Below are 24124 nucleotides of genomic sequence, written 5' to 3'. Positions count from 1 at the left end.
CTTAGCAAAGATTATTTATGAGTCAGTGAAGACTAAGCTTCTGCTGTGACACAGCCATGAGTCAGTTGATAACATGAACAAACAGGCATGCTAACACTCACAACAACCATGTAATTCCAAACACCAACATGCGTTACAGAGAACATACAGTGCACACACACTTATAAAAACATGCCCAGTACCCACTGGTGAGTTCATTGCTAAAAGTGTGGCACACTGTAAAAATTTCTTGGGGACTGTCGTGTGGATGTTTCTCTTGTTGAAACGTAGAAGAAACTGACATAAGTTGCAGTAACATTATTAAAACTTTTCTTGTTTCTTGTTTAAAGTAGACAGAAGTGGATGTATGACTGAGACAGAACGTAAAAATATGAGTTAGCTGATTGAAATAGCCACAGTATGAAAACAGCTGCATTAGCAATGACATCAGCTTCCTCAGGTACCTTGATCAACTCACTTTTTGTAAGTAATTTATTATGAGCTCCAGCGGCCATCCCGACACACTGCACAAAGGCCTTTGGGCAACATCTACATCTCACGTGTCATCAGTGTTTGCAAACAGTTCAGAAAGTCAATACTTCCAGACACTGATTCAATGATGGCAGAGGACATATCACGCTAAGTCCAGTAGGAAAGTGTCAGCAGCTCACAGACTGGTTTAATTGCCTATGTTACAAGTGCCAGGACAGTGACCAGTGTTGAGAGACCAGTTGCCATTTAAAATATCAATAGGATATGTGTGATTCCATGTCAAAAGCAGCTTGTGTTCAAGCAGAACCAATGCATACTAATGAGTTACTGGTATAGATCTATTCTCTCCATCATTTCCCACAGCAGAATTCACAACTCTGAAGAGCAGCAACACTGTTAGCCTGGGCTAGGAAACGCAGACAGTCTGCACTACAAGCATCCATCTTAGTTATCCTTCAGAAACTTTAGATTTGCCTCTGCAAATGATGTATGTCCATGTGTATGTTTGTGAGTGTGTGAGCAATTTTGTGAGTGTGGGGTTCCAGGATTTTGAAACATGAGTGAGCACTGAGCTGGGAATGCTCACCATAACATCCTATTCCAAGAGGCTCCTTCTGTAAGGGAAGAGCAGAGTGGTGGAGCATGGCTAGCACAGAGGAAAGGAAGAGAGAGAGAGAGGAATAACAGGCAGACTACATTAAGTTGTGCTGTATTCTATTCCTGCCTCCACAAACAGTGATTAATTCCATCCTGAGGGGAGGTGGTGACATGACCTACTACTCCTACTACATGACATTTCTACTATCTTCTAGCTATTACAGACTGCATGCTGGTGGAGTGGCAAACTTTTATTCTGGACCAAAAAAAAAGAACAATGAGTAGAACAAACATTTGCAGTCATGGGGTTCAGGATTGGTCAACACTGGGAAGATGAAAGTCAGAAGTACACTGCTTCCTATATATAGAGAGGATTAAAACAGCAAAAACATGCCTGTGCCTAATATGCAGTCCAAAATTACAAATGAGACCAGAATAAGTGCCCTCTAAAGCTGCCCCAAAAAATTACATGGCAATCAAAAAGGATAAAATGTGGATCAGTCAAAATCCTTTGCAACTGTAAAAAATTTACTAACTCTGTGTTTCAGAGCCCTAAAACTATTTCATGGCCATTGCCTGACAAGGATGAGAAAAGAGAGCATTTGGAAAGTGCATACCCTGTGTTCTCTACCACTGTGGAACGGATGGATGCATTACAAATAGCTAAGATCTGAAAATCCTGCTATGTTAAATAATATTTTGAGTCCCCACTGATGATGCTCAGTTGTTGCCATTATTGATGTTTAATATTCATGTTCATACTGCTGGTATAACTGTCACTTTTTTGGTCATAATATTGTAGCTTGTACATAACTGATTACCAAAGCATTTAACAGAAGTACTGGGACTAGAACATTTTAAGGGACAACTTTACAAACCTTCATTCATTAGTTATTAGAGTGCTACAGCAATAACTGATGATACAAATAATGCTTTTTAGTGACACAAATCCAGACCATGGTTGCAGCAACCCAGAGAACCCTCTACCCAGAAAATCACCCAAACCTAGTGGAATACAAAATTCCTCTAGTACTTCATTACCATTTGGGCCTCCGCTTGGCTGGACATGCCAGAAAACCTTCACAAAAAATGTCCAGGCATTCTATAAAGACTCCAAAACCAAATGATCTGGTTCCTCTAAGCAGCTAACAGATATTTAACCTCCTTATCCTGTTCCCAAAGGTAGCCCTCGACAGCCAAATGCATTTCTGCGACTTGTATCCTCCATCTCATTGTTTCTATGGTGAAGTGCAAAAACTAGTCAACTTTTCCACAATCAGGGTGGAATATGCATTAATCAACTACCTCTATTGTTCAGCAACTGGTCGAAGCCTCCTTTCCAGCACACTGGCTTAAGGTTTCCCCAGGAGGATGAGCAGTGTAACTAACTGTGTAACAGAAGCACACTGTGTTCCAAAACCAAAGAGATGTGTCAATGAAACAGCCCAACAACATTTAGAGCCATTTGGCTTACAATTTTCCACAGAGGGCATGCCTGTTGAATTCATAAGTGTTCCTCCCACACTGCCCAGTGTTATCCCCAGTCGAGGTCAGCAGCCCTGCTCCCCTGCTGAGAACCCCCTACTCCTCCTACTTGAGTCATTGGAGAGTTTCTGAAAACCTGGCAGAGGCCAAACAAAATTATTCTTTATGTAGGCTACTCCTTCCACACTCAAATGTTTGTTTCTGCAACAACAGAAGCCGTAGTCAATCTGAACTCCAGATTCTTGCATGTTGATACATAATTCCTCTAAGCAAATCAGGCCTGACCAGCTTACTTCATCTTTGCCAATTGTTTTTCTCTGGTCATGACTCCTGGAAGTCATATCAGCAATGGAAGCTTTGCAAATTACACACTTGGATATCACATCTCCAAACTGTCTCTTGCATGTTATTTGCAGCGGTTGAACCTTACCAGGCCCAAACAGTACAGGCCTATCACACGGGACTTTACTGCAAACTCTTCTTCAAGGCCTGGCTGCAGGAAGAAGCCTTGGTATCCCTAGTCCAGGGCTTTTGCTTTTCCCCAAACACCAAATTAAAGAGCTCTTTTGATCCTTTGGCCTCTCACCAAATGTGTACCATGTGTTGTACCAATGTGTACAGTTATTATATTATTTCATGGTTGAACAAGACAGATGTAAGGATTTATGAATCTGTGGACACTACAGTACATACTTGTCAAAGTCAAACATCAGTTTGAGATACATGGAATTAAAAAAAACACCACCACCACAGTACACAGGATAAGTTACCTGGTTTGGCGTCCTGGCAGCAGGCTTGTCCTGGTGGTTGGCAAGTATGAGGAAAGGCAGTGTACAAAGCTGCGGGTGCTGCAGGGCTGAGTGGAGCTCATTACGTGCTGCTTCAAGGTCCTCATCTGATGATGCACTGTCTAGCACAAAGACTACACCCTGTGACCCCTGATAGTAACGACTCCAATATTTCTTGATGTTGTCAGCTCCTGTAGACAGATGAGTGATGTCATTAAATGTCTGTCATAACTAATCTTATTGCTGTCACATGAAACACCATATTATAAGATTGCTGACCATCATCAAAAAATATTATCATTTTAATTGTTAAGTTCGTGAGTACTTTATTTTCATAACAAAACAATTTCCTTTTTGAATGAACAACAGCAGAATTCCATAAATAAATTAAATTAAATTAGTGAATAATAACCACCAATAATGTTATTTAGAAAGATGCATCTTGACTGCAGCATGGTCAGATTTATATAGTCATATTTATGTATTATTGCCTCTTTAACCCGGTATTGATGAGGAACCTCATGATATTTTCCAGGAAAACCAAATATTCCTGTATTATACAACTTAAAAAGTCAAACATCCAGATTATTTCCCCTTGTTTAGTAAATAACCCAAATCACAAAAGTTTTGATACAAAGCTAAAACTACATCTTTGCGTACTAAGTTTCTCAGCAGCTTCTCAAATGTTTGTTCTACACACTCACTAAATTTGTCAGCATGCACATAACACAAAGTATCATGTTACATTACATATGCATCTACATGCTTTGCTTTTAGAGGATCTACTTTCTCTGGTTAAAATGATCCTCCTTCGTATGGTGAGCTTACTTCCTTCACAATCTTGTGAACTGTTGTTTTGTTATTGTTGCTCAGATTAAGGTAATTGCCAAACAATGACAAACTGAGTATGGCAAATGTTTAAACATAACGAAGAGCTGTTAATGACATTTATCTCCTTTTCCTTATGCTCTCCTTCCCCCACTCTTTTGACTCACACCTCTCACTGGAGTGGAAAGCTATCAGACAAAGTGGCACTTGAAAGATTGACTAGGAAGTTTCTCTCATCCTTGCCTGGAAATGGTGGAATGTCCGTCACGTCTCATTGGATCTCACTGGCAGCTTCTGCCACCTATTGGTCTGGCAGGAGGATTTCCAAACATGATGTCATGGTTCTTGGGGGATGCTGGCAACCCATACTACATATTAATCAAAGTGCATGATGACTAAGACCTCATTCCTTTACTCCCTTTTCTCTCATCTTTGTGTCATTCTTTAATACATTATACATAGCTTATAATTACAAATGAAAAACATATTTTATACTTTTCGATTCCACTCAGACATAATTAGCCAGAAGTCTATAAAAATATATAGTTTAAAGTCATAATTCATCATTACTGACCCTGTCAAATACTGGCTCATCAGTTGCAAGACTACTTATTTACTTTGTGCCCAATGATGACATTAATTAAATAATGAAAGGTTCCAGCATAATCAGGTACCAAGTTGAATCATAAACTACATTTTATATAAACAAATAGTCAGAGATGTATAGGAAATATAAATTAACTACTCATAGTACAATCCTACAGCATGTGTTCTGGCTGGACTTAACTGAAAGCACAATCTGCCACTAAATATTTTCAAGATTTACAATAAAGTATTTTTTTTTGCTATGTTCCCTCAACTTTTCATGTCTACTTTTGACTAAAGCTATGAATTATATAACCCAGTACAGCTTTCAACATCCTTTTTCACTTGCCTGGTTTTGATACATTTGGCTGTTTAATGTGTAGCTATCATGACAGTAATGGCAAGGGAACAACAGTTTAAAGTCATAATAAAATATCATAAAACATATCTCGTATCTGCATTACATAATCACATAGTGAGGCTACCCTTGGCAAAAGAAATCTTTATCTCTTGCTTTTCTTAGATGGAGTTGATCCCTGTGTGAGTTATACAACACAGATGCAAAATAAGAACTGAAACTTAATGTTTATCACCAGTGTTCATGACTGGTTAACTGGTTATCCTATCAATCTTCACTGGACATATATGCATTTAACCATGCCTGTTGGAAATCACTGAGTGGTTTTTAGTGGTAGCATAAAATATTTTCAGGAATGTAGATGTGTTTTTATGCCCTCTGTATAGAACATATTAATCAATGCCATAATTTCAACATATCACACTATATTACACTGCAGAAATCAGAACAACTTCTAATGTCAGGATACCTCTCTCTGTGATCTGATGGGTAGAAATCTGATCTGAGGAGAACACCTCACCCAGCCCATCAATCACTTCTCTCACTCAACCTTTTTCAACCCTCCAGAAGATGAAGCTCAAACAGGAAAAGTAATTATGTATTTTATGTTCGCATACAAAATGTATAACATATAATGATGGTTTGATGTCTGGACGCCATGACTCTCTATGATCGAATTAAATGTAGATGAGTTCTGCTATGGAGACATTTGATAATTTAATGCCTATACACCACCAAGTGCTACAGGCCACTGTTATGTGAAACTCCTACCAGGATTACCAGTCATTAGTGATGAAGCCAACTCTCCCAATCCATTTAACATTTTTTATGATTATGTTGTCAAGTAAGTTATTCAGAGAGAGCTAATAAATTGCTTGTGCTTCTGAATTCTATTTTTATCATTAATAGTCACATTTGAAGTCATATTTATGTCATTAGGTGCTTTTCTTGGTTTTGTGTAAGAACAGATTGACAAATATTGCATTTTTGGACTGGAAATCTTGATTGGCATTTCCTGTATTTTCTTTCTATTATGGATGAAACAATTATGATCATTCAATTAATGAAGAAAATAACCAATAAATTAGTTGAAAATAAACATTAACTGCAATATATACTTTTATGTCTTTGCTAAATTGGTGAAATTGAAGCACAAAAAGGTGCAGATCAGAAAACCTCAATATCAACACATTAAACTACAAATGATTATCGCACAAAAAATGCATTATGATAGAAGGAAAATGGAACAGAAACTGGCCCTGCGGAGTGGGCCCGGACACAATGGTAACCCTATAGACTCTTGGTGTGTTTCTTTACATCTTATGAGGCAAAGACAGTATTATATTTAAGATAATGAAGAACTTTCCAATAGTGCAGGTCAGAGAGAATGTGAAAAGCAGACATCTGCTGGTTACACAAACACAAGTGGCAATAACATTTAAGTGATCAGGTTTCTTCTTTCTTTTTTAATAATGTGTGACCGAGTTAATAAACCAAACTTAGACGCAAATGCCAGTAAAACATAAGTAAACAATTACACAGCAAAAATTAGAAGCAGATAGTCTTTTGCTGGAATTCAGAATCTTTTTCACTTCTGTTTTTGCATTAATCTGCAAATCCAAACAGCTTTCAAAAATGAGTCAACATAGTTGAAACCTACTAACCTATATTTCCATTTGGTCTAAATTAGGCTACTGTTGGGACTTCTTCTTTTTGTTGTTGGGTAGTGATGCAGTTAGGGTTTCAGGTCAGTTTGGTCAGTTTGAACAACCATTTCTGTTCTGCCTCCTGCTGTTCACACCAGTTTTCAGAACTCAAAACTCAACACAAAATACAAATATGTTGCTAATAATATTTTTCACTCTTGAAAGTTGAAACACTGAACGCAGCCCTCTTTGAAGTCTCCTAACTAAAAGCAGAAAGTTTTTTTTCTGAACAAAACAGTTACAATACACTGATGGGAGGGAGTATTGCAATGCATGAGGGAGGACTCTGGTAATAACGTTTGCTTAGTTCATTGAGGAATGAGCTGGCACAGGAGCTGGGGTGAGGTGGAAAACACTTCTGATATTGGAACACCCATCAACCCTTAAAGTCTTAACAGTGTCTGATTTTAAATAAAACCCCCTCTCAGTTTTGCAGAATTGAGAAAGCTGGTTTACATAAATGCCTCAGGATATTAGAAATAAAAGAAGTTTGTTTGGAGTAAAACAAACTGGGTGTATATTGTATTTGTGACTTGGCACCCTAAATCCATCCTCTCTATTGTGTAAGTCATCATGCAACACTGTGACAAATAAATGTCATTAAACATTAAAATCACTATACTTATAAAATATGTAAGAAATTGAAGAATTGGTTTGGATAATGTAGATTTGAACTGTTATTGGCTGTCAGTTATAGTACCTGTGATGCACATTTTACCCTGTATCAAGAAAAAATATCAAATGGGCTAAAATCCATGAATGAGGTGTCATCAGTTACATGTATGTATTCAGAACTTCAAAACACTATGTTCCTGCCAGCAATTGCTGTAAACCCAGACAAGAATTTACAAATTTCACTATTGCTGTTTTTTTTTTTTTCCTTTGCAAAGACAAAGTCTCCCTGATGGGCAAAGTAACACACACTGTGGTCCTATTTGATAGTAATAAGAACCACATTAGGGCTGTGATGTGCTTCACTGAGATGTGCTCACATCCTTTGCCTGCTGGTGCCCACAGACAACTGGTAAACGTTCTGTGAGGTTTTTGCATCTTACTCTATTTCCCCTAAGGCCTATCTATTAATATTTCTACTTATGTAGAAAGGACCATTGTGACAAGTTAAAATATATACAAATCTATCACATTCAGTGCATGTACCATGTGCCATTCATCAGTACTCTCTGGTACTCTACATGTACAAGCACCTTTAAAAATGACACATTGAAGCAAACACATTTCACTCAAAATGTATGATTTCCAATATAGCAGAATTGAGAAAAGTAGTGGAAAGCATAGTGGAGAAATACTGCATGTGCAAATATGTACTATTCCACTTCAAATCGAAAGCCTTAATTCTTCACCACAGCCACAACAGCTCAGAGTAGTGATTATTAGATCCACTTCTTCATCAGCTGTCATGGGGTGACATGAAGGCACACTGTGAAATGGCCCGTCTAGACTTGACGTCATGTCACTGTCCAGAGACACACACGCACACACACGCACACACACACACACACACACACACACACACCCTCACACACACACACACACACACACACACACACACACACACACACACACACACACACACACACACTTAAATGATTCCTCCCTGTGTCCCCTGAGGCAGCCTCCCTACCCAATCCCCATACCTGCATAAGCCAGGTAGCAAATGCTACTAAAGATCGCCTGATGCAGAATTTTCAGACTTTAAGCATTATTCAGAAAGAGCCTATAGAGAGCTTTCATTTGACAATGTTGCAGATTTGCTGCCATGTAGTTTCCCACTGGTGAAATGAAAAGTATCCATCTCTTCATGCTGGCCATATTGGAATGAAAATGCACAATTCTCTCAGGGTATTTATTTAATTCCTGATTAAATTTTCAAGTGAGACCACACAGTTTGTCTTTTAGGGTGCACATGTTTGAATTTTAAAAATGGTCTGCTGTTCAGCTGTGTAGACCAACTTATTTAGACTTAATAAGTTCAGTTTCAGCTTCAGATTTGCATTTAATTATGTCACAGCTGTCACAGCAATACTTTCCCTGTTTGAAACGTTAATCATGCACATGTGCAGAAAGCCCATTACAAACCATTATTCATATACATAACCAAGAAATCAGGTTTCTTTGGGACTGGGTTTCTTGCTACATTATATTTAAGAACTCAGGGCTGCAGAAAACTGGAAATAACTGGGCTATTTATGTGACACACTTAACCTAAACACAATAAATGACAAGACAGACGTGTTCTGTCTGACAGCAACTGTGAAGCACTGTGGTTTATGAAGAACAGACAACATGCTCAAATCAGCAAACAAGGAAAGCTTGAGAGAGCAAGTGATGATGGAAGGACAAAAAAAGAGATGAAGATAATGCAACTAACAGTGCAAAGGATTTAGAAGCAGAAAGAAAAGGAAGAAAACAGACAGAAACCAGATCTGAGGATGAGAATAAATAAATGAATACAAGATGGCAGCGACCTCACTGACAAATGCATGAGTGAAACAAACGTATATTCCAGCTTGAATCATTACAGACATCATATATCAGGGCTGCCTGCACATAAGTGGCGTTGTGCCTCTGGTTTAAAGAACAGCTTGTATTTACAACAATTTGGCCATGTGAACTCACTGCAACAAGAGTTAAAAATGCATTACCTGGCATAGCAACAATGTAAGTTACAGTTGTGAGTCAACAATACTTGACTTGTGTTCACGCCGAGTCAAGTCAAATATATTAACCTTAACACTTGTTTATTTCCCATGTGTCCTTTTCATCCTCAGCTTAAACCATTTTTGTCTCTCAAATCAAATGGGTTGGGCAATAATTTTCTGGTCAAGCAAATACAGATAGAATAACTATGTGAAATAGTGGCTTGGCAGAATTTCATGTACAGTATTTTAAATGCTCCGCTTGCCTTACCAAAATAGCAAATCTTGAAAAATACTTGCTATTAATGTTGTTTCTAACCTCCAGCACTAATCATCATATACTTTACAAGACTTAAGACTTTACATTTGATACTGTAAAGGAAAAGTACTTCAATGACATTTAATTTGTTTTACAGTAATAGAGGAAGGAAATACATGGGGAGTGCTTCACTTCTTTATACTTTACTCTTATATTGCCTTGGTGAAGGCTGAGTGAAAAGAACAAGCCACAAAGGTATTGTGTAAAACAAGTTTTTAGGGGTAGGAATATTGATGTGCGTCATTTCTTGTATCATTTTTCTTCATCAGTAATGCAGTGCAAAATAACATAAAACTAAACCAGGCATGTTTGCTTGTTTTAAAACCCATAGGGAAAGGGGAGGAAAAAAAGAACATCAACACAAATGGGAAGTATTGAGTAAGTTACAAACAGTGCAGAAAGGGGCTACTTTAATCAGAAAAGATCTGAAAGGTTCACTATCAAAAACCTGACCGGCAGAGCATTATGCAAGCACACCTATTCTCCTGACTCCATATTTACGTCATTTACATTTGGAACAAGACACGTATAGCTCCCTTCAGCCAAACAACAGAGCTGCATGTCGATATTTCACCTCAGAAACAAGCCTAAATCCGATGCTGTGTCCACACAAAAAGTAGTCACTATTATCAAAACATAATGTTCGTGTTTTCACCCTCTCCAACCCATCAATAATGTATGGCAATGGAAATTGCTCAACTTCTTGAGCTCAGTGTATTAACAAAAAAAAGAACACAACAGTTAGGGTCTTGGGGGAACTGGGGGGCAAAGAGGACAGATTTCATCATCCTTTGCTGTGGTAGTGGCCTATACTAACTTCTCTAAATCAAATGTGTCAGCAGAGGGACCAGTGTTTTTCCAACCACAATAATGTCTCACCAGACAAGCTCTGACCCAACCCAGAAAAACCTCATTCGAAAAAACCCTAATGCACACAGTCCAAATTTGGAAGGATCCTCGTTGGTGGTCTTTAGGTGCCTCAGTGTGTGTATTACTCCGTGTGTGTCTGTGCATGTATGTTTTTCATCTTTTCAGGGGGGTAGATTGGTTGAGCCTTCAAAATATCCCCTCCACCTGTCATATGCCTATAGTGCACATAAGATAACATAAATTATTTTAACTTAAAGCAATACATTTTCTAGTTTCATTAAGGTAACTGTTAGAGAAGGGACAGCACTGACATATCCCTGTCTTAAGGCTCCCTTTAAGGATTGGAAGGATTCCCACTGGTCTGTTTACATAGGTCCACCTCAAGATCCTTCATCTGTGCTTATTAAACAACTTCCTCGAGTGCCGTGCCTTTCCAGGAATAACAGGGTTCAGACTGTACAGCCACTTCAAAAAAACACTAACAAGTCTGACATCTGCATGTACATGTCAGGCTATGAGTGAAAGGTGTGATGCTCCTGGAGGTAAAAACAAACAGGCTTCTGCATCCATGGTGTACACAGTTGTTTGTGTATACAGTTAATATTGAGAAATAAAATGACATCAGAACAGAGTAATTATTTCACACATGGTGTTTGCTATTTTATCTAAAGCGGTAGTGGAAGTTTAATCAATGCAGAAATAAAATTTGAATGTTGCTAAAATAGTTTGATTTTATTTTATAAAATAACTTCTATTAGCCACACTCAGGGAACTACATAGGTATCCTAATATGCTAATATGCAAAGAAAAAGTAACCCAGGATTCTCAACTTAGAATTGCTTTCAAAGAATTACTCCAAAACAATGTTTTGGTTTTTTTTTTACCCTCTGAACTTAGTGTGGGCTGCAGCCAATTGTGAGTTTCATGTGGCAAAAAAAGAAATTCTTACCTCCAAGTTCTTTTACATTCAAGATGGCATTTGGAAATGGCACTGCTTTGATGCTGAAACCTGAGAGGAGAAAAATGAAAACCCATCACTATAATGACATAAAGAAACTGTGAGTGCATGTGTGTGTGGCACATGTTAGGAGAGAGTCAGCTTTTAGGAATGTTGGCTGGATTGCTTTTCAAGAGTGAGAAAATGGATTAAAAAAAAAAATCTGACTTAAAAAATCCACTTTATCATTTAGTCTCCCCAGGATATTTGGTGTACCTTCTCCAAACCACCAGCTGGTGAACACAAAGAGGATTGTCAACATATTGTGCTGTAAAAGCGAAAGAAAATAACACTTTGTGTGGTCTGGGTTAGCAAAACAGAAAAACAAGAAAAGTTCAACACAAAAGTGTTTTGTTCTATGTTGGAGTTGGTGGAAGACTGAACTAATGTCTAAAGTGCAATCATACATTATGTGGTTTGTTTATGTGGCTACATACAGTGGGAAATACTAAAAAAAACCCACTGAAGGAAGAGATTTAATGTTACTCAAATTATGCTAAATTATGTTGATGGGAATTCCTTTCCTAGTGACATTCACAAACAGGAGGAGAGATGGGAGACACTACTGATTTCAGTTTTTTTAATGCCTAAAGTGCTAAATGTGGGTTTTATGCACAAGACAACCGTACAAAACCATGAAGTAAGAAGTGAGGGGAACCGCAGGAGACTTTTCCCCACACTGTTCTTCATGATCTTTCTGTAGATGTTGGCAGATGCAAACAATGCCGACAGTAAAATCTTATTTTTAGAGAAGCTCACTAAAATACCTCTCTGATAAGTGAAGTAATCAACATATTTAATTTATGTTGGCCTAGACAGAACATTTGGGAATTAAGTTATATTTAGTGTCTATTGGTGAAAGTGAACAATGACTGAACTTAAAATGGGATTTCTGCAACAGCTCAAAGCTGACTGCTGACAAAGCCAGGAGAGAAAAGAGGAATGTCAGTGTCCTTGAGGGATAGCATTGTGTATATGGAAAGCAGAGCGCTGACTACAGAAAAATGATGTACTAACCCTAAAGCCTCCTCTTCTGGACATACTTAACACCAGCCTCCCACTTGACTAGAAGAAAGAAGCTGAGTTTTGGCTGGTGAAATACAGCAGAACATTTCTAGCAATAGCACTTTTAAAGACATATTGAAGACATGTTCCCCCCAATTGGAGAGCAGTGATACCTGGACAGTGTTATCTAACTGTGATTCTAATCGGGAGGACAGCATGTTCTAGAAATATAATGGCATTTCAGAAGCTTGGAAAATCTTCGAGAACACATGATGGAAAGGAGATGTGATCTGCAGAGAGTTTCTCCTTCAATTTAAAAAAAAAAAACAACAAAAAAAAAAACACCCTCTCTCTCTCTCTCACAGATCTGAATGTTATGTGCACATACCTGTTGTTGGAACGATGCCATCGCTGCCCTCACTACAGAGGCGTGAGAGCAAGCTGGTCTTTCCAGCACCTGTCAGACCAATGCACACCACATCATACTCTGGTCTTGGCGGTGGGGGTCCTTTACAGCACAGTGCCCGGAAACACTAAAACAAAACCAAAAAAAAAAAGAAGCAATGAATGCACTGGAAAATGACCAAAAAGACTCTGGAAACGTGGGTAAATTTTGGAGCTCTGCAAACCTTAAATTGAAAACTCCTGAGGTCATTTCACAGTATATCTTGTGGGGTTAAGGGCTGGCCTGTGACTGGGCCATTACAAAAGGTGAATTTTCTTTGTTTGAGGTCATATTGTAGCACTTTGATAAACTTTGGAACTCATTTTTCTCTTTAAGATGGCAGCTGTCCAGGCCCACAGGCAGCAGACTAACCCAGGATCATGATGTCCCATCTTACAGGATGATGCTTTCATGCTGGTATGCAGTTGTTCTTAAACAAATCAAAGACAAAAAAACAAAAACAAACCCTGCCTCATCTGTAATGTTCTACAGTAGAAACAATATTCTACACCAGTGGTTTCCAAATGGTGTCCCGTGAAGCAAATCCAGGTTTGCTGTAGAATATTGTGGCAACCACATGCCATTTTTTGTCTACACTGCAAATGTTTCAGCTGTATTATTGACACATGCATAATGCCCATGTTACTCATCACACATGCTACACTTGCATTGTAATTGCTTGTCCATACCACAAAGAGTACCACAAATGTAGAACTGCGCAGCACGTAGTCTCACATCTATACCAGGCATGTGTTCACTACAAACAGCAGAGAGAAGCATGCAAAGAAAAAATAAATCTACAGGCAAAAACTCTGATAAAAACTGTCTGGTTCAGAACTGAATCATAAAACCTACAGTAAAACACCCACACACTAAAACCTAATCAGTAGGATTTATGTAACAAATGATATATTTCTGTTGAGTATTGTTTTATTCAAAAGAACATTATTAGGCTATTTGATTTTTATACTGTAATGTAATAGGTTTTTGTTTTTTCCTTTAATATTAAACTTACTTAAACTACTTTACTACTGATTTTGAAGTGACAGTATTGACAGTTTATTTTCATTTTAGTAGCCTATGTATTTCCATCAAAACTTTGGACTTAAATTTAATCAAAATGGTATTAAAAAGCTTAAAGATTCTTAAATTGTTTATATCTGTAGATACCCTGACATCTTTTCAGTTCCATTAAGATGTTGGCAGATGTTTTGAATGGGTATGTTTCAAAAGAATTCTACTATTTTGTTAAATGTTTCATCAACATATTTGTTTGTCAACAATTGTTTTGCATAGATATAAATACAGGTGTGCCTTGAGGTTTTTGCTTGGTATGCTGGGGGACACAAAAATAAAAATAACAAAACACTGCTCTACACAAACATGCATTTTTGTGTGTGGTGAACTCATAATCAGAGATGGTTGTTCGTCAGTGAGCATTCTGCATTGTGCTTTTGGAATTATCGTAGCTGGGCAGCCACTTCTCCGCAGTGCAGCCACAGAGCTAAATCATCTCCACTTCTACACAGATATGAACTGATGCCGATCTAAAATCTAAGATTACTTTCTAATTCTTTCCAGGCTCATGAGATCTCTTTTGCAAAGTACAATTCATATCACCTGATGTCATTTGTGAATAGCAAATTTAAAATATATATATTTTTAAATAGTTTCATTGATTGGCTTCCACCTTTCAGCTTTCAGCTGAAAGCTTCAGCTGACATAGATTTTTCCAACCTATGCTGTAAAGAAAAGCTGCATAAAAAAAAGGTGTGAAAGGTAATAGGAGCATTAGATGCCTGCATCTAAGCACTGGGCTGACGTGTTTTTGTCTGCAGCGTCTGTGTATGGACCCCGTCTGATTGGGCTCTTATACCAGCCAGAGGCAGACCTGTCACTCCATGAATCACGGCCTGGGACCAAGGGCCTGCTGCGAGACTTTAAGGGGCAAATGCAGTGTGAACCGTGAATGAGATCTTTAAACTTCTGTGGAGAGATCAGTATCCAAAACTAAAAAGAGATCTCTTTTATTAGCAAGCCAGGAACCAGTCTGGACAAGGCAGGGCAGACACACACCCCGACTCTCCCATCCACTATATCACATTTCAGGAGAAGAACATCAACACAAGATTGCTTACTGCTCATGTCATGGGGATGACCCTGTTCAATAAACTGCTATTCTATTCAACCAAAGACACTGGCAGGAAGCGAAACATACATCTGTTCACACATTCACCATGGACATTACAAATTATGTCAGTAACAAGAAGCCAATATTAACAAATCAGAGGGTAAACAAATATTCTTTAATAAACTTATTGCAAATGTTAGTTTAATTCAAGATAAAACAGTTCTGATAGAAAATGTGATTTTAACTGCAGCGTGTTTTGTGTGTTGTTGATGGGGGGGATTGGAGAAGTAAAGAGCACTGCAGCCTCAATTATTCTGCAGACCCCAAACATTTGTGACCACCAAGGTCAGTTTTCAGAGCCATGCCAAAACAGAGCTGCTGTTTGATGGAGATGTGGGGAATCCGCTTCAACAGAACCAGACGCTGGCTAAGCAACCTGACCCCCCGACTTTTTGGTGAACCCGCCAGTCTGCTTAAACAGGAAACATTTTCCTCTTCCAGAAAAATAGTAAGATCAGAAACACACGCGTGTGAGACGGGGGGGGGGGCATGTAAAAGCTTTGTTTGATGAGATCATTCTATTCTGTTTCTAGCTTTCTTCTCCCATTGCCGACACTGCCCCACACATACCTTCCCTACAGCTACATGTAAAGATTTCTGTAGATGAAATATGTCTTTCAGTTGTCTGTTGGTCTTTCATAGGAAAGGTTAAGATAAGAAGAGACAGGAAAGCTATATAGTATGGAGTAAGAAGCGTCTAGTTAAATTCCTATGATGTGGATAACTCTTACTTCACCCACTCAAACCATTGCTACTAAACCAGGTGTACCTGATAATCAAAGAAGCAATGGAGGTTGCTGCCTCATTGGTTATGTAGATGCAGAAAGACTGAACAAGTCCCACCACATCTTCTTCATGTACAGTACAGTGTTCACAGTGGTTACCAACAGAGCATCCGGCCCTTGACCCTGGGGTCCCCATGTACACATTGTCCCTGTGAACGAGAGGAGTGGAAGCTGCCACCTCTGCCCTTTTGACAGAAGATTGATGAGGAGTGTTTGGTCAAAAGGCTCACAGGAGAAAAATAAATATGCCCAAAAACCTTTGCTTACCTCGAGACATGCCCCTCCCTTCTCCTGTCAACCACACACATAATGATCTGAGAGTTGGTGTGCTGTGTCACTCTGAGCCTGTGAGGTCAAATGAGACTGTCCTGTGATGACTACCTCTATAAATCTCCAAGGCATCGAGATGAACAGCTGAGAATAAACTGGACATTTAATTCAACACAGTCAATAGTTCCCTAAATGTTGTTGAGTATTTCACAGTACATTCACAATATGTGGAGTTAAAATAATCTCACATGTGCTGTCTCACAGAAAAACATGTGCTTATGGAGACTTATCACCTTTCTGTTCCTTGTTTATTAAGGCTACTATGAGACCACCTGTTCATTAAAAAGAATGCAAGGAAATCTAATAAAAACTTGCAACTCATTGCCAAAACAGTCTCAATAAAAAGTCTGCCATTCCTAGATTTTATCGATTGGCTGCCTCTATAGAATTGGACATGTTTTAATTGTGCCTCCCCGAAAGACCTGTCGAGACATTACCTCACTGTTGTGTGAAAGCTGATTAGCTAGGCTTTATGTAAATGAGAAACACTGGCAAATATAAATATCACTAAAGACATAGCCAGGCGGCATTTTTTCAAATTAAATGTCTCCTTAAAAGATGCATGACAGAAAGAAGGAAAAAAAACAGCCCTCCAGGGCTCCAATTTGAAAAAGATGTCAAGACATTTAATGGGTGACATAACTGGGTCTCCTGGCAGTGGACCAGAGCTCAAGCACACAAGAACAGAAGCTGAAGACACTACTGAAGGTCTACCAGTGGTTGTGTAAGGACAGCTCAGGTCCACTGCATAGCTAGAGTTGAATATTGAATTTAATAGCATTTAGCCTCATGTAAATTACGCTTTGGAGCACATATCCAGAATTTAAAAAGGACATTAGTGAAAGGAAATCATTAGCACAGTTAATTTTCTCCAACAATTCCTTCCAACAATTGTCAAAGTAATACCACATGCTATAGCACACAGCCTAATCAGATCCACCATGAGGCATCCAATGGTTAGCAGACTTTTAACATTTGACATATCCATGAATATCTGGACAGTACATAAATGGGAAAAGATCAAGACACAGGGCTCAGGTACCACAAGCTCATAGGGTTAGTTGTAGTTAATGTTCATGGAAACCTTTTTTTTCCAATGATTTATAAGCCGCCATTTTGCAAATTCACCTGACATAGTTGGACAGAATAGGAGTCAGGCTCATTTTAGAAAACCCCTTCTTATTTTTAGAGGTAATAAATGTGGGTTAGAGGGAAGCCGCTACCACCACAGCCGACTAGTTCATGTTTCACTCTCGTACTCCCTGGCCACCGTTGGAACACCGCAGGACAGGAAAATGGGTAGAGGTCTGACAGCATGTTCCAAACTGAGACACCACAATCACCTTCCCCTTTCTTGGGCCTACTTTTCTTCTTGCTTCATTTGTGTGATAACCACAAACACTCAAATTTGAAGGACTGTACAACCAACATACACTATACTCCTATTAGGTATTTTGATATTTGCTGCCAAATTTGCCACAATGACATTTTGCCTTTATGTATTTTGATTTTCAGTTTAGGAACATACGTAGAGTAAATACTAATAGTAATAGTAAAAGTACTGTTTCAGCACAGTGCTAAAATATCTCAACAGGTGTGTAGCATCACCTAAAATCAACCTGAAATACTTGAGACAACCACATAATTAATCCAATGTCTTGCCCAGAAGAGGTTAACAACCTTTCTGGATCATTATGCTGGTTACATAGTATTACGTTTATCCAGATGTTTGGCTAACATTATTCACGCTTAAATTCCAGACTTATTACACACAGCTTCCTTAAAACATAACAATAACATTTTTCACACAGAGATAGAATAAAATGATGAAGACTTAGTACAAATTTGTTGCAAAAAATATTGAATATGTCAGGCTGAACGATAGAGAACTGTATTAACAATATGATGAACAAGAAACATTTTCCATTGGAGCTAATGTTACCATATAAAACTCACACCTTGCCCACATTTTTTACTTTGGCATAAAAATAAGGTGTTAATCTGGAAAGTATGGCTAAAGGAAGTATGTTGCCAGGATGTCAAAGCAAACCTAATTCATGAGTACACTTTGTTTCACATAAGCTTCAGACACAAACAAGGGGCACTTAAAATAAAAACCAATGCAGTGGGTCATGTCCTTGCTCAGCACACCTGTGGCACAGCACACTTCCTCTTGAAAGAAAGGTTACACATAAACTGATATGCATGAACTGTTCGACCTTGGCCTAGCCATGGTGCTAATGAGTATAATTATGCCTATTGCCTGGTATCACATTTACCTCTAGGCATTTCCAACAGCTAGGCACACACACAGAAAACAAAAACAAAACAAAACAAACCATGACTTCCTCCTTGGCTGCTAATTTACACAAGCTGGGTATCTTGATTTCCTGACAACAGTGGAGCTAGCAAAGGAAAGAATAGAGGAAGAGAAAAGGGAAAGGACATCTAAGACATTGGCCTCTGGAGTCACAACCAACACAGACAGACACAGGACACGGACAAGCAAGCTGTTTTTATTTTCCAGACCAAGTGTCGGGACAACACTTGTGTGCAGAGCTCACTCCTGACCTTTGGAAATGACAGTCCTTTATATGGGCGTCCCGACAGGGGAGCACTGCTAACAGATATGTGTGTAATACACACCAGCCACAGTCATAACACAGGCCAGCAAAAGCAGGGGTAAACGGAGTGCAGGAGCAGAGAAGGGCATGCAGGAAGCCAGTCGGTCAGGAATGGAAGGAAGGGTAGAGGGGAGCGGGGGAACAGGGGAGGTGTACAGGCGAAGGGGGGATTGAGGGGGTGCATTCATTCATCCTCATTCATCTTCTCCCCCTTCAGTTGTTGTTATTTGCAGCTTTGAAGCTGGATGGGGGGTGCACGGTGGGACACAGTGTGGTTGAGTACAGTGAGGGAAGGGGGTGTGTGAATGGCACTGCATGCCATTCTCGTTAAGGGGTGAGAGAGACATGCTAGACACACAAGGCTGCTCACTGGACTCTTCCTAAGCTCAGTTGTTACCGCGCCAACCACAGACGGCTTCAAGCCTGGGTCCTCACCACGCCTCACCAAACCACCCACAACCCTTTATTCTGCTTCACAACATAACACATACAGATGGGTGACACATTAAAGGAAAAACCAACACAGTGTCTTAGTAATGTTGTGAGCCACCAGGACTGCTTCAGTGGTCTTCAGCATTGATTCCACATGACTTCTTCATGAGAGATCAGCACCATTTGTCCAAAAGATATTTCTTCTTTTGGTGGCAGAGCATGCGCTTTAATGTTTTCATGTTATATTTCTCTTAATGCACATTACCACAACCAGGGGCTGCAGCTTTTTCAGTGAATCTCACATATTTGCATAATATTATTTATTAATATACATTTTTCCTAGTAAATAAATTAATTAAGTGCTATGTGACATGTTGGCCCAAATCCCAAATAGGTGTTAAAAGGTCATGGCTACGGTTCACAGAATTTTTATACTAGGGCATCCGTTTAGTGACTCCATGTCCCCTGCAAAGAGGCATCTGTATTTATAGTATTTCAGACCAAGATGTTTGTTGCTTACTCGCCTGTTGTGGCAGTACATTTTCCTTCCTGAGGGTACAGGCAAGATGATACCGGAGACACAACGCTTGACATGGTTGTCTCGTTTTTTTTTTATTTTTTTTTTTATCTTAACTGTAAGATAAAACAAACAAAAAGTGGATTTGGCAGTGAGCATTGTGCTGGTGATGAAATTGAAGATTTACTGCACTTTAAAAACGATGGCCAACTAAGGACACCTAACAGGTGCCATTCATTACCCCCGCATCAGAAATAGATTCCTGTACAAACACAGGCACCTAAACACACACACACACACACACTCATCCACACTGAAAGAGTACACTGGAACATTTGGAGGATACGCGTCACTCCCATTCCATGCCTCGACAATGCACATGTAGTTGTGTGGAATGTTTTTGATGCAGTGAATGCTCAATACGTCTGCTGTAACTTCAACAGCTTAAAACACGATATCACACAGACCTACTGGACTGAAATGACAGACATGCAGCAATAATATGACCCTGTCTGCACCAGCTCAACATCCTGTCTGGTGAAGTAGACCGTGTCTTACTTAAGCCGACAAAACAACCCACAACCCATTATGCCTGTGTGTCTGTGTGTGTAGGGGAGGTCCTTTTTTAAAGCTGATATGCTTGTCACTGTTTTGCAGGCACATCATCTTCTTATTTTAAAGCAACATTCATCTCGCTCTCTCACTTGCCTCTTTCACCCCCGCTACCTAATTCATTCATCCCACCTCTGTCTGGCCTTCATTTCAGAGCTCAAACACTACTGCCCTGATGCTAAGGTGTCTGCACAAGGAGACAATCTGGATCTCTCACACACTCACACTCACACACACACACACACACACACACACACACACACACACACACAGTCATATAGTGAAGTTAGAGCGCCCCCCAGCTTTCTGCTCGAACATACTGCATCACCACACAGCAAAGGGAGATGCCATGAATTTCTACTACAGTATCAAAAACACACAAAGGAATTCAAACCAAAAAATTAACACAAAAGTGAAAGGAGGACAACTAGCCTGCCTAATATTGTAGGGCATTCTCACAACAATTAGTTTGGTCACTTTGAACACAGTGTTCCAAAAACAGGAAAACAGGCAAGTAGCACCTGCAAAGTGTAGTTTTATGACTGACTGAGGTTATGTGAACAGCTGACTGCCTGGAGGATAAAGTCTACTTTTAAAGAAAACCTACACAGGTCTAGAATATGGGCAAGATTTTCAAAAAACAGACTTTAGGGACCAACACCCCCTTCACCCTCTTCAGCAGCTCCAATTCCGGCCTTCTACTATCTGGCCCGACATGTTAGCTTATGACCCTGTGTGGTTGACGAGGAGTCCAGATCAAAGGCAGAGGAGCAGCCTTGGAAAAACATTTGGGCTGAGAATGGACGGGATATCTCTCCAGAAGCCTTTCCCACTGGGCTCACTAGTGCTAGGGTCCAGGGATCAGGTTACCATTCAAAAACGATGACATGAAAGAGGGTGATACTAATCCACATACATGGAGCTCTCTGTTTGTCCTCCACTCACAGTCCACCACCAATAACGTATCCCTTCTTCTCGTCTGCTCCTCACCCTCTAACCTCTTGAATGCTTAGCTTTGCCACATCATCCGTGGTGCAACAAGCTAACCACCGCCATCCCCCAACGCACACCCCCCAACCCTGCTTTTCCCGCACCACCATCTTACCCTCCACCCCAACAGTTCGCCCAGAAAAACTCTGGCTTCATCACAGAGGATTAACAAGAAACCCTGACACAACCTATTGTTAAGGAGGCAGAAGGGGCTTGGGTGGTTTTGCCACCCTGAGTGGGTCTTTTTTTCCTGTAGTTGTGGTGCTTTTGGGTAAGGACTGTGGCAGTTCATGGCCTCATCCTTCTTACTAACCTCCCTAATGTATACATAACTACTTCCACAGCTTCGCCTCCCAGTTGTATAGTCAAGTCCTGGTGGTGGGCAAAAGTTTTTCAGTAGCAATGAGCAAAGTCTAAGAAAAGAAGGATGGAGAGAAAAAGAGGCTCGGGCAAGGGAGGGTGCATTGGTAGGAGCAGGTGGGTGTATATGTGTGTGGCAGAGGGGTGTGGGGTGGGTGTCAGTGCTGTAAATCTTGATGTCACTGACAGGAAGACTGTTGCGTACCATTACCATAAATCTGACAAACGCTAATTTGATGGGAGGCTGTATCTGTCTGGTCAGGGACCAGTCTAGACGGTCCTATTGAGGGGTCCTACAGCGAAGCCCTGTTTGTTTCCAGCACCATCTGGAAATGGCAGTAAGTGCCCGCTGCTATAGTTCACATACGCACACACATGCAGACACAGAAGCAAAAAGTATACAAAGTGTTCCATTCCCAAAGCTGCTGCAAAGGCTATGACCTTTATATTTCCCACACAATAGCATGAATGCATGTTTGTAATGCAAACATGACTCCATATTCATGCTTAACTCCACAAACAGCCAGTTATCCATATCTGTACCTGCTGTGAGCAACATTCCTGTACAATGAAATCCTTGACCAACATTTAACGTAAACAATTAAAAACAATACATAGTATACAAAGTTACATGCATAAAATAGCAAAATACAGTGCAAGAAACAGTCAAACAAAAACCATTTCTAAAACCATTAGACCACAGGTAGAGGATGCTAGATATTCAGAAGTACTTAAGTGCCCCTTGACGCCATTGAACATTTGCACCGGTATGACTGCAAATTAGCAGGTCTGGTCATTAATTTATTATCCCTGCAGAGCGCTGCTATGTAAATGAGTATGGCATCAATGCTATACGTACACAGAGAGACAACATTTTCCATATAAAATTTTGACTAGACAAAAAAAAAAAAAAGTACATTAGCCACAGAAAATGTGTTGGTTTTAAACCTACAGACCACAGTTATACCTTTCAACCATTTCTGTAAGGCTGAAGGCTTCCATGGCTTATGTTTTGTTATGTTCATGAACTTTACTGCAGGCTATGAAACATTTCAGTTCATACAAATGATGCAATTTGTCAGGTCAAAGCAAATTTGCATCTAAACTGTAAGATGACATGAACTAATTCATATTGATTACCTCAGGGACTTGTGACCATCCTCTCAAAACAAGTTTCTTGTGAGAGAAGAGATGATATTCCCAAATATGTAAACTGAATCTGCCCTTTGGAAAGTACCCATAACCCTCTCCTGACACATCATTACTTTTGCTCTGTCCAAAACGCTGCTGCACAGGTATTAGTCTGATACTGAGACATGATTTACCTAAATTTTTCAAGCTCTTTATCTCCAAGTTTGAATAATCGTTAACACACACTCCTTGTGTTTAGTAGACTGAAAATAGATTTTCTTTTGCCGTTTATTTGGAATGAACATGTTCCAACTATCAACAACCAGCACAAGAGTTCACCTGAGGAGAATCAGGGACAGATTCAAGCAGGTTCAGCCAGCACTTCATAGGCTCCATTTCTGTCCCACCAAGAGGGGCTACTAGAAGGCCACGGAGCTGAGAGGGGTTGAACAGTGTTTCCTTACAGCTTATTATGTAGACATTGTTTCTTACAAATGTACCAATGTACAAATGTTCACTCATCAAGAAAGTTCACAACCTTGTTGCAGCCCCAAACCATTAATAAATGAAATTTTAAGAGCCTGAAAGAAACAATTGGAAAGAAAAGTAGGAATAAATGAGGCTGTGCTTTCAAAGTATGAAGTCAGTCACATTGAAATTAAATGAAATAGGACTGATGAATAAAATAGAGAAAATAAACATAATCCAAGCAAGAGGTCTACTAGACATGCTCAACATCCTTAGGGGCCACAGTGTATTTTCCCGACACATTTATCTGTCTGGGGCCTACCTTGGAGCTACTTTGTATTTGAAGACATTTAGTGGAAAAGTACATTCGATAGAGAATGAGAGGGACGGCATTAGGGTCCCACCCACAGGACTGTGTTCATGTTATCCTCTTATTGTAAAAGAAACCAAGAGGCTGATGTGGTGGTAAGGCAGCTGAATTCACAGACAGAAGACACCTTTGCTCCATTGGACATACACAGGGTAGATAAGGGGGCCACAGAATTGAGGACTTGAAGGGGTACCACTGGGCGC

At 39.6% G+C, this 24124-nt stretch overlaps 1 protein-coding gene across 1 annotated transcript in view; it reads right to left on the bottom strand.

Annotated features, from left to right (window-relative positions):
* Positions 1 to 24124, bottom strand: part of LOC113138572 (ADP-ribosylation factor-like protein 15) — an 85977-nt gene that overhangs the window by 39617 nt on the left and 22236 nt on the right. The window contains exons 2-4 of the mRNA XM_026321109.1: positions 13055 to 13199; positions 11614 to 11673; positions 3324 to 3532 (exon numbers count right to left, since the gene is read on the bottom strand). Of these exons, the coding sequence (XP_026176894.1) occupies positions 3324 to 3532; positions 11614 to 11673; positions 13055 to 13199 (414 nt within the window). The remainder of the gene's footprint in view (positions 1 to 3323; positions 3533 to 11613; positions 11674 to 13054; positions 13200 to 24124) is intronic.

The sequence above is a fragment of the Mastacembelus armatus genome, chromosome 9 (assembly GCF_900324485.2).
Source record: "Mastacembelus armatus chromosome 9, fMasArm1.2, whole genome shotgun sequence".
NCBI classification, from domain to species: Eukaryota; Metazoa; Chordata; class Actinopteri; order Synbranchiformes; family Mastacembelidae; genus Mastacembelus; species Mastacembelus armatus.
This window is presented reverse-complemented; position numbering and strand designations above follow the sequence as displayed.